This window comes from Pseudophryne corroboree, chromosome 2 (assembly GCF_028390025.1).
Source record: "Pseudophryne corroboree isolate aPseCor3 chromosome 2, aPseCor3.hap2, whole genome shotgun sequence".
NCBI classification, from domain to species: Eukaryota; Metazoa; Chordata; class Amphibia; order Anura; family Myobatrachidae; genus Pseudophryne; species Pseudophryne corroboree.
In genome coordinates, this window is record NC_086445.1 from 345,072,076 (window position 1) to 345,084,338 (window position 12,263).

Sequence of the window (12,263 nt, forward strand, 5' to 3'; positions counted from 1 at the left end):
TGAGATGGAACATAAGAGAACTCTAGAGGAGGAGACAAGTCAGGATTGGTTAAATAAGATTGAGGTTCAGTGTGAGCAATATAGACGGAACCTGATTAAATTTAAGAAAGGTAAAAAAACATGCGGTAGACACTGACTATGGGGATAACCGTGTGTACTAATGGTTCACGTCGTTAATATAATTCATCTTGGAGACGTAGACCATGGCACAAGAAAGGTCAAACCACTCAACCTGATGGGCAGACGTCTAATAGTGACAGTGACTTTGTAATTTCAGAATCAGATGACCCCCTCGAGTATGGCTGGAGGCCCTTTAGGGAGGGCCGCCAGAAATACCAAGGCCACTCGGGCAGAACTGCCACCCGCAGGGGGGTCAAAACCAGAGGGGGTCACAAAGTAACAGCCAAGAAGAAGTCCTAATTTTTAATCTGTCCAAAAGAGTACTAAAACCTTTAGAAAGTGTGGTTTTGAATAAGGGACTAAGTTTTGTGCCGACAAATCAACATGAGGAATTTAATTGGACACGTGACTCACAAGTTTGCGAGAAAACTTAGACTGAAGGAACTTTTCCAAGATAAACAGAAACAAGTTGAACCGTCTATCTTTGATGATTTCTTGCGGTCCTCATCTAATTCTATGTTTGATCCTGTTTCAAATAATGCTTCTTAAAGAACTTTCAACAGGCTCTTAGATGAGTCGGTGAATAGATTTACTGCTGCACCAGAAAAGATCCGATATCATTTAACCAAAGCAGAAACTACAGCATTACAGGAATTGTCGTCGTATGAGGACATTGTAATTCGCCCGCTGATAAGGGCGGGGCGATAGTCATCTTAGATATTGAATTTTATAGAGGTGAAATTTTGGCACAACTGGCGGAGTGTGTGTAGGGATCCTGCAGTTCAATATCAAAGGGAACTGGCCCTAATATTACAGACAGCAGTTGAAGGGGGACTTACTTCTAAGAAAATCTGTGATGCACTGACAGTACTGCACCCAGTAGTTCCAATTTTATACACCCTCCCAAAAATCCATAAAAATAGCATTAGACTGCCAGGTCGTCCCATAATTTCAGCTCGCAATTCACTTTATCAGCCAGTATCGCAATTACTTGATTGTGTGGTTCAACCTTTGTTATCTCAAAATAAGTCTTTCCTTAAAGACACAACTACTTTTTTGAACAAATTGTTGGACCTCAAGGAGGTGCCCGCAGATACTCTAATGTGTTGTTTGGATGTGTCAAGTTTATACACGTCCATATCACAAAGTGGGGGTATGATTGCTATGAAAGGGTTCTTGGAACAATTTTTGCCTAGTTCTGTTTTTGACCATGACTTGTTTCTTCATTTATTAGAGCTGACGTTAGACAGGAAACTTCCTGTTTTACGGACAGTTCTATATACAGCTGCGAGGGTGTTGGGTTGGCATGGGTTCTTCCGTGGCCCCCTTGTATGCTAACATCTATATGTTTGCACAAGAAGAGAGGATGTTTTTGAATAATCCCAGTGTGAATCGCTATATACTCTGGTACACCAGGTATATAGATTATATTTTCATGCTCTGGATAGGAGGAGTTGATAGGTTTGTGGACATGATGGAGGAAATCAATTTATTGGAATCTCCGATCAAGTTCACAAATGGTTACAGTAGAGAGGAAGCTGTTTTTCTGGATGTGAACATTTCACTGAAGAATGGGATGTTTGCGACTACCGTGCACCACAAAAAGACGGTTAGGAATATGTTTCTCTCAGCATCAAGTCATCACCCAATGGCATTTAAAAAGGGGTTGCACAGATCGCAAATGATGCGGTGTGCCCGCATCACTAGTGATCCCAATAAGATTTCAATTGAATTGGATGCTTTGATAGAAAAATTCAGGGCCAGGGGTTATGACTATAAGACTTTGCGGAGACAGAAACAAGAAATTCTATTGATTCCCAGTAATGACTTTCTAGGTGCGTCAAATAGACGGAATGAAAAGATTATCCCGTGGGTGTCTGATTTTACTACTGCCAGCCCTGTCATTAAGCAAGCAACAAAGGCGTTATGGCCTATTGTTCGATCAGACCTGGAGTTGCCCTGTTTTGATCAATTGAGACCAGTAGCCGCCTTTAAACGAGGTCGCAATTTAAGTGATTGATTGGTACATACTGACATTACAGGTTGGGGCAAAGTTTCCCCTAGCAATGTGTACATGAAACCACCGGGATGCTATAAATGTAGTTCTTGTACAACTTGTTGTCATATGGTGGCATGTAAATCCAAACATCCACATGCCGACAAGGTTTATGACATCCGGTATGTTCTTTCTTGTAGTTCCGCCTATGTGGTTTATGTCATCGTTTGTCCCTGTGGCCTTTACTATGTGGGTCAAACCACACGTAAATTCAGCGAGAGGATGGCAGCTCATAGATCAGCTATCCATTTATCATCCTTAGGCCGTAAAATCAACCAACCTGTAGCAAAGCATTTCAAGGAGTCAGGCCGTTCATTAGCTTCATTAAGATATTTTATTATTGATCATGTCCCCCTGTCGCTACGTGGGGGGGGGGGGGGGGGGGATAGAGCTAGACTGTTATTGATTAAAGAGACTAAACGGATAGACTGTGGACGATTTACCCCGGTGGAGTCAATGAAAAAATTTGTTGGAATATGCTGTAAATTTTGTGCAAACTATATAGGGATAATTGTGTAATTGTTTAATTGTGATGTTGTTTCAGCTGCATTATTGCTTTTTCTTGTGTATTTGTTGCATTTTGTTTTTCTGTAGATGTTTTTAAAGTCTAGTGTGCTCACTCTTCTGTCACCTACTGTGGGAGAACGCCCCCATAACATAGTACGCTGTAGCTGGACCCGTGGAACGCGGAAGTGGAGCTGTGTGGAGCGCAATGATGCGCTCCCATGGTGACCAATACAGCGTCCGTGTGCTGCGTGGGAGCGTGTCACCACTGTGTGCCGCCGGGAGCCGTCCCCCGTTGTTAACATGGCCTGCGCTGACAAATGGGGCAGCAGGGCCAGGGGGAACACAAGCATGACGTTCCCTTGGTTTCCGGAGCCGCAGCAGCGGAAGTACGAGCCTTGCAACTGACTGGGGAATATGCTCTTAACGAGCTGATGGGCGGCAGGTGAGTGAGCGCTGGGGGTATATAGGTGGAGTCATTTGTATGTTGCTGTGTACTGGTGTGGTCTTGAGGAAGGGGTTGTTTCCCCGAAAACGTTAGACTCTGTATCTCAAAGGGTGGGGTGCATGTAGCGTATGGCCACCTACTTAAATATATAGAAACAGAAAATTCAGCACTCACCATAGCAAGCTCACTTATCCTCACAACATCAATAAATAAATGATGGGGGTTTAGTTAGTGAATTGGCCAATGCACGGAAGCCTGCAAACCGCTCGCCAAGGTACCCCACCTTCTTGCAGGTCCTACACAACATTATTGATGTTGTGAGGATAAGTGAGCTTGCTATGGTGAGTGCTGAATTTTCTGTTTTTGTATATATATATGTGTGTGTATGTGTGTGTGTGCACTCCAGGACCATTATGCAAGTGTTTGTACTGCTCAGCTTTACATTGCATATTTGGTTACATTCATGCCTTTTGGTATATGTCATTTTAAATGTATTTCAGTTGCTCTGTTTACATCTATAAATATAATATAGGATAAGTAGCAAAGACGGGGGTAACATTTTCTGTTGTAAATACCTGTGACATTATCAAAGAGAACTGAACACTAAATAGAAGTAAAGGGAATGGATTGTTACATCACTGCATGAAATAATGTCTCTGTACCTCATACGGTAGATCCTTCAGAGACATGACTCATGCCCACCCCCCAACAGCCTGCAACAATTTTCTTTCCATCTTTCCTATGTATCTATCCACTTTTCTTGTTCTTGCACTTATCATATTTGCATTTTCCAGCCAAACCATTTAGTTCTCACTCTGTAAGGCCTCAAAACAGTTTTGTCTACTTTTAACCTAAATACACGGCACATAAATGGATGTGAAAACTTTTGTACTACTTTACCATGCGTTGTGGCAGCGATGCAGATTCCTGTACACAGCCTGCTCCATTCAGTGCATATAAGGCAAATGAAACACACTGACTTCTGTACAGAGACTTTCATTGGCTTCCCGAAAACGAGTGACAACACAATTAATCAACTGCATATCAAATGTGTTTGTCTTCCACTGGAGCTTAGGCTTCTGTTATTCAAACATAAAACAAATGCCGATGGGTATAAGATACTGGGCCTCATTCAGATGTGGTTGGAGGTTCTATCGCTGCTGCTTACATAGAAGCAGCAGCGATAGCATTAATATGGTAATGCAGCAGGAGGTGTGACCCGTGGGGTCGCACAAGCCGGCCTCCGCTGCTGCTACCTAGAGGCTAAGAAATCTCTGTCCTCTGATGGAAATCCTGGCCTCTTTCCTCCCCAGCAATAGCAGCGACACTACTCCGTTGCTGCCCCCTCCTTGCCCCCAAACAGCATCATACTGTCAATCACTGACAGTCTGATGCCGATCTGTGTCCATCATTACAGGACGCGTTTGCTTATGCACAGAGCGGATCCTGCACATGGGCAAAGTACTGATATTCGGTACTTTGCTGTATGTAACGCTACTTCAACCACATCTGCATTACCCCCTGTGTCTTTAGGACTGGAAAAGGTAATATAATGAATAAGTAAGATTTATGGCTATCTCCACGTATATGCAGTATAAAGTTCAGCCTTTAAAAGATTCTTAACAAAATGAGTGCACTTTGCTGATATTGTGACATATGTTGATTATATATCTGACTAAATATATATTTTTACACATGCGCTCATTAATGTATTTTTCTTTTCAGCCCACATTTCCTGTAGGTCCAGCGTTAGGAACAAATACAGCTATTAGTTTTGCTCCGTATCTTACACAAATGACACCAGGTGTTGGATTAATGTCAACTGAAATGCTGCCCTCTACACCTGTCCTTGTTCCTGGAAGTCCACCTGTATCAGTCACCGGTTCTACTTCTACTCAGAAACTTCTCAGGACAGATAAATTGGAGGTACAGTTTACATTGTATCCTTAAAACAGTGACCTGTATAGGTTAGTATGTATCAGCAAAAGCCATGAGAAAAATAATTATATTGCAAAAAATAAATCATAACAATAGCAGGATACAGCGGTAATATTTGGTTTGTAAAGAAGCATTATAATCAATGTGGCCATTACAATAATATAAAGGGATTTTACACTTTATTGAACTGCTCCCAAGTTTATCTACATCCCCTTATACTTCAAGGGAGCAAATATGTGCAGCACCTGGGGCAACTACTGTTGGATTATATGGTATGCTTACCTACTCTCAAATAAGTTGTGGGAGACATCCAAATTTGGAGACAGTCCCCCGCACTCCCGGAAGAATAGGCTACCCTCCCGCAACCTGCTCACTTCCTAAGGAAGTAGGATAATGCCACGATTCGCAGGTTGCTCATGAGGGGGCAAGGCCAATAGGACACATTTCTATGCAAATCACTCATATTGGCCCCACCCCATAATGAGCGACCCGCAAATTGCCACATTCCCCATGAGGGGGTGTGGCCTAATGATGTGTAGTGCTGGGCTCTGCCCCTGCTTCCAGTCAGCGGCATCTTTCCTCTGGGCTTCTCCCTGAGGAGAGAATGTAATCTTACTTTCACTTTTTTTTTTTTTTCCATTTGAATTCAGTAGTGACATTGTGTGACAGTTGTTTCTGTACCTTAATGTAGTGTTCTGGATCCTTATCTTTGGCCTAATTACTTTAAAATTTAAAGGCAGCAGACAAGATATTCCAAATTACGCAGAGTAGGTCAAAGTAAATACAGATTAAAAAAAACAGAAAAGCCTTTTGGGAGTCGCAGGCTTCTCTCAGCTGCAGGAATAAGGACACAATGAAATGCACTTGTACATTGACTGCAGTTCTTTGGCAAACAAGTGCAGGCATTGACGGAGCAAGGTTCATGTCTGAGAACCTCACTGTATACTATTTAGTTAGATAAATATTCCATAAAATTAAGTAACTCTTAACCATGTATTATATTTTGTTTCTAATACAGGTAAATCTATGTTCAACATAAAAAAAAAAATATTTGGGGTGACAGTCAATATTTTAGAGCATGTTATGTTTTTCTTACTGTAAAGCTCTCCCCTGTTCATCAAATATCCTGGTTTACACTATTACTCCTATTTTTTTATTGTTTTTTTTTTTGGGGGTGTTTTATTCAGATCTGACTGTGTGAGTTTTCGGGAATAATTTTGAAGCCTTACAAGGAATGTCCATGTTTGGACTTTTCTAACCCTAATCTTGGGTACCCCATGTACATGCAGTTTCTTCTCTGCAACCCATGCCGTTATTGAGATCAAATCACTGGTTCTGGACACTCTTGTGTTACGCGTACATTGGCATAGGTGCAGCAGCCATCCAGCTGTCGTCTAGTAATGTGGTACTGGATCCTCTGGTGGAAATCTCAGTAACTGTAGGACTGCTAGAGGAAGTTCATAGGTCATTTCCATTAAGTGGGACACATGATATTTGCCATGTGCAGCTATTAATTTGAAATACTGTAATCCATTAGCATATAAACCACTGGATGTGTTCTCTTCCCATTGCTTATTTAAAGGGGTTTCAGTCCTTAATTAGATTTGAATGCATTAGTGCAGCTTTGTAAAACATGTTTGTAGGCAGACCTTCAGTGACGTATCCTTGTGTGTCTTATGTAGGTATGCAGGGAGTTTCAGAGAGGAAACTGTGCACGGGGAGAGACTGATTGTCGCTTTGCTCACCCAGCAGACAGCACGATGATTGATACAAATGATAACACTGTAACCGTTTGTATGGATTACATTAAGGGTCGCTGCATGAGGGAGAAATGCAAATATTTTCACCCTCCTGCACATTTGCAGGCCAAAATCAAAGCTGCACAACATCAAGCCAACCAGGCTGCAGTGGCCGCACAAGCAGCTGCTGCAGCTGCAACAGTGATGGTAAGTGAAAGTACTCGCCCACACAACGCATTCATTTTCCTATTGCCTATGCACAAATGTAAGTTCCTTCAAACATGGTAAGACATGCTGTATGTTGCAGCCAGGGAAAAGTATTGGGGTTTTTTTGGTGTTCAGCAAAACAGGTATTGTAATCCTGGTTGCAGCTCTTACTGATTAATGTCACCATCCATTAATAGTATTGATCCAGTATTGGCTCACAGCACATGGCATTCTAGCCACTCCTTTTGTTAGTAGCCTATCTAGCTGTCTTGCTGTTATTATCTTTATTTTTCTAACTACTTCCAATGCAAAAAGAGAAGGGGGTGTATTCAGTAATTTTCCAAGCAGTTTAGTTTTTTGTATTTATAGGTAAGGCAAAAAAAAAGTGTACTTACTGTACATAGCTCTTTTCTGTCTTTAGTTCTGCTGATTGCAGTGTGATGCAATGTGCACTATGACAGTTTAAGTCTAGATTAAGGGTTACGGTCGTTAGGTCGACACAACTTAGGTTGACCACTGAAGGTCGACATACATTAGATCGACATGGCCGTTAGGTCGACATGTACTAGGTCAAAAGGTCAACATGAGTTTTTCACTTTTTTTTTTCTTTTTCATCCACTAGGGGTCACTGGAGTACTCTTGGGATATGGACGGTTCCACTGGAACTAGGCACTGAACAGTTAAACTTTGACTATATCTCCCCTCCATATCCCAGAGTACCTCAGTGTTTTTTTCGGTGCTCACAGAGCAACTAGGCTTGTGGAAGTGGATCCACAATTATTGATTTTTTTCTTTGATTTTTTTTTTTTGGAAAACATCCCTTTCCCCCTTCCAAGAAGGCGAGGGTTTGGGATAGTGAAAGCTGCTGTTGCAGCTGTGGGTGTCGGACCTCTCTAAAAAGAGCTCCCTCACTTCCACGTGCAGGACACCTGCAGTGAAAGGCTGACAGTGCTTACAGAGAAGCCCCGTCATTGCCCTCACCACAGGGTCCAGGTATGTTGTTTGGGGCGGTCAGCTCATGCTGCCGCCCCGCTGTGTGGGATTACTGTGTGTGTATTTGTGCCGCTGCCCGCAGCCGCCCGCCGCCGCTTCCAGCGCCGCTGTGTTAATGTCTCTTCCACTGCGCTGAGCCACGCTGGTCTTTGGAAGCCGCTCCACGCGGCATATCGTCTGCTCCGAAGCACTTCCGGAGGGCGCACAAGGCCGGTCTCCGTGTACAGAGTAGCGGTACACAGAGCACGGGGGAGAGGGGGAGGCACACTTCTTTGAAAGTATGTATGACCTAACACAGAGCCAGCAGCGCTGTATAGATAAGTAACAGGAATGGCATATATGCATTTAAGTATAATCTGCTACATAGATTAATGTTTGCACTTTGTGATATTCTGTGAGCATGGAGACATATATAAACCATGCTTCCTGTTTTTCCTGTATACATCTCTCCACCATTGAAGGCGCTGGGGTGTTAGGGGGATTTTGGGATCAGACATATTACTGGCACATTTGGCCAGAGATATAGAGACACCTTAGTGCTATTTACTGAGTCGCACAGGTTTTTTGTCTTTGTATTTGTATTGTTTTTATGTTTTTTTTGGCATAATGAGTAAGACACCAGCAAAGTCCAAGAAGCAGGTTTACTGCAATGTCTGTAAGGGTGTATTACCTGATGGATTTACCACATGTAAAGTATGTGTTGTAAATTCTGAAACAAATACAATTCCTGCTCCGGTTTCAAATCCCATTTCAACCCCGGACCCGCCATGGGCTATATTAGCAGATGTTTTAGCTGGATTGCAATCAGAGTTGGCCGCCTCTCGGCAGGAGCGAGAGGCGGCAAGATCTGAATCTAGGGTGAGACCGCTAGAACTTCCTGAGGGGTCTCAGCCTTACCAAAGGTCCAGATCTTCTTTGACTAAAGGGGATAAGTTTCATTTTTCCTATAAGCTACCGGCTGCTATGTTAATGTCTGATGATTCTTCGCCAGACCTCACTTTACAAGATATGGGTGAGGAGGGCGAAGTAGACCAGCAGTCAGAGGGTGACGATTTTGACAGGCCAGGTATTGATAATCTCATCAGAGCAGTGCGTTAGTCTCTGAATTTTACAGAAACTGAGGAGCCTATGACGAATGATGAGGTCGTTTTTACTAAACGACAAAGAACTCCAGTTTGTTTTCCTGTGTCAGAATCTCTTAATAAAATGTTACTAGAAACAAGGAAGAATCCGGATAAACGGTTTTCTGTACCTCACAGAGTTAGGTCTAGCTATCCGTTTCCAGAGTCTATGACAGCTACATGGGAGAATCCGCCGTTGGTGTATTCATCTGTGTCTAAACTTACAAAGAAATTAACCATACCAGTACCAGCTGCAACTACACTCAAGGACCCTTCGGACCGTAAAATAGAGGTTATGCTGAAGTCCATGTATACAGCGGCAGGAGTGCTGCTTAGACCTGGGTTGAGTGGCATTTGGGAAGCACTAATGGTATGGATAACAGAACTCAGATCTGCCTTAACTGATGATCATCTTATACTTCTCGCTGATCAAATCTGGGAAGCGGCTGACTATTTATGTACAGCTTCTACTGACGTCTGTCAGCTTACTTCTCGCCTTTCTTCATCACTAGTCACAGCACGACGTGCGCTCTGGCTACGCTCTTGGCGAGCTGAGGCAGAGGTCAAAAAAGGAATAGAAGCATTACCTTATGAGGGCGAGAGGTTATTCGGTCCTGAATTGGACAAATGGATTTCTGAGGCCACGGGAGGAAAGTCGGTTTTCTTACCATTTCCTCCAACAGTGCCTAGAAAAAGATATTCTGGACCGGCGTTCAAATCTTTTACACCTCAGTCCTTTCGCGGGCGTGGCAGGGGAACGGCCACACCAGGTAGACAAGGTCGGGGACGTAGTTTCCAACGAGCCAATACCACTCGTCAGGATACTAAAGTCACCGGTAAGCCAGTGGCGTGACGGGCTCCCAGCCCATCTCGGATCTCCTATTGTAGGAGCACGTCTTCAGTCATTCCAGTTGGCGTGGCTTCAGACGTCCACAGATGGGTGGATCCGCAATTTAGTTTTAACAGGTTACAAAATAGAGTTCGACTGTCTCCCGCCAATGCGGTTTTTCAGGACAGGACTGCCTCGGTCGGATGACAAGAGGGCGATTATGCAGACTGCCATTCAGTCTTTGCTGGACGCAGCAGTTTTGGTTCCGGTCCCTGTGCACCAACAGGGTCAGGGTTATTATTCCAGTCTGTTTGTAGTACCGAAGCCGGATGGCTCGGTCAGGCCAATATTGAACTTAAAGGGCCTCAACCAGTACGTCACTTACTACAGATTCAAGATGGAATCTCTACGATCAGTAATTGCAGGTCTAGAGCCACAGGAGTTTATGATTGCGCTGGATCTCAAGGATGCGTACTTACACATTCCGATTTGGCCTCCTCATCAAAGGTTTTTGCGGTTTGCAATACGACAGAACCATTATCAGTTTCAGGCTCTACCGTTTGGCCTCTCGTCAGCACCTCGGGTATTCACCAAGGTGATGTCTGTGTTGATAGCTTATCTCAGATCTCTAGGAGTGATAATAGTTTCATACTTGGACGATCTGCTCATCAAAGCTCCGTCTCAACAAATACTCCTTCAACAGGCATTACTGACATACAATGTTCTGGTTCTCCACGGTTGGATTGTCAACTTCAAGAAGTCACATCTAGTTCCGTCCCAACGACTTAAATTCCTAGGTATGATTCTCGATACGGTAGACCACAGGTTCTCAAACTCGGTCCTCAGGACCCCACACGGTGCACGTTTTGCAGGTCTCCTCACAGAATCACAAGTGACATAATTAACTCCACCTGTGGACCTTTTAAAATGTGTCTGTGAGTAATTAATACACCTGTGCACCTGCTGGGTTACCTGCAAAACATGCACTGTGTGGGGTCCTGAGGACCGAGTTTGAGAACCACTGGGGTAGACCAAAGGATTTACCTACCCGAACAGAAGGTACGGGTCATTCGTCATCTGGTACAATTAGTGCTCAAGCCACGCACAGTCTCGGTTCATTTGTGCATTCGCCTCTTAGGCACAATGGTGGCGGCTTTCGAAGCACTTCAGTTCGGGAGATTTCACTCACGTCCTTTTCAACTGGATGTGCTCGCCCAGTGGTCGGGCTCACACTTACAGATTCACCACAGGGTAAGGTTGTCTCCAAGGACCAGAGTGTCTCTACTCTGGTGGCTCAGGGTACAGAATCTAACCGCAGGGAAACAGTGCGGCACCTGGAATTACAAAAGAAAATGGAAGGCTGCGCTAAATGAATATATTCTGACAATATTGATATTAGTATAATACTGGTACAGGTTGAGTATCCCTTATCCAAAATGCTTGGGACCGGAGGTATTTTGGATATGGGATTTTTCCGTATTTTGGAATAATTGCATACCACAATGAGATATCATGGTGATGGGACCCAAGTCTAAGCGCACATAATGCATTTATGTTTCATATACACCTTATACACACAGCTTGAAGGTCATTTTAGCCAATATTTTTTATAACTTTGTGCATTAAACAAAGTGTGTCTACATTCACACAAATCATTTATGTTTCATATACAACTTATGCACACAGCCTGAAGGTCATTTAATACAATATTTTTAATAACTTTGTGTATTAAACAAAGTTTGTGTACATTGAGCCATCAGAAAACAAAGGTTTCACTATCTCAGTCTCACTCAAAAAAGTCCGTATTTCGGAATATTCCGTATTTCGGAATATTTGGATATGGGATACTCAACCTGTACAATTTATTATAGAAAGATATTATCACTATATTCTTGTGATCAATATGTATTAAAATGCATGCAACATATATAAAAATTAAGTAAAACCATACAATATGGATATAATAAAAAAGGGGGTTACCCAAATGGCCAGAACTGAAAAAATCGATGAGTGGAAGAGTCCGTTCCAAATTGCTCCCCCAGATCGATCTGAGTCCGGTAGGTATTTGATTAGGAGGTAAGCAGTGTCCCATAGGATGGCAGTAACCGCTAGAGGAATTGATGCTCCTGGGTTCTAGATGGTGAGCTCCTCATGCAATGCGGATTGTAGAGGTTGTCGGTCCAATCTGCTATTTGAGTCCTCCAATTGTATGTAGCAATCCGGAATCTGTGTGGGGGATGGTTCGGTCTTCCAATTAATAGTCTCTGGCTCTGGGTCCCTTGTGCACTGACGCGTTTCGCTGCGTTCA

At 43.2% G+C, this 12,263-nt stretch overlaps 1 protein-coding gene across 17 annotated transcripts in view; it reads left to right on the forward strand.

Moving 5' to 3' along the window:
- MBNL2 (muscleblind like splicing regulator 2) overlaps positions 1–12,263 on the forward strand; it is a 363,660-nt gene that overhangs the window by 301,559 nt on the left and 49,838 nt on the right. For 15 of the 17 annotated variants that reach the window (XM_063953040.1, XM_063953037.1, XM_063953046.1 and 12 more), the window contains exons 4-5: positions 4,854–5,054; positions 6,749–7,012. In XM_063953040.1, the coding sequence (XP_063809110.1) occupies positions 4,854–5,054; positions 6,749–7,012 (465 nt within the window). The remainder of the gene's footprint in view (positions 1–4,853; positions 5,055–6,748; positions 7,013–12,263) is intronic. The other 2 variants (XM_063953050.1, XM_063953051.1) reach the window with 1 other exon arrangement.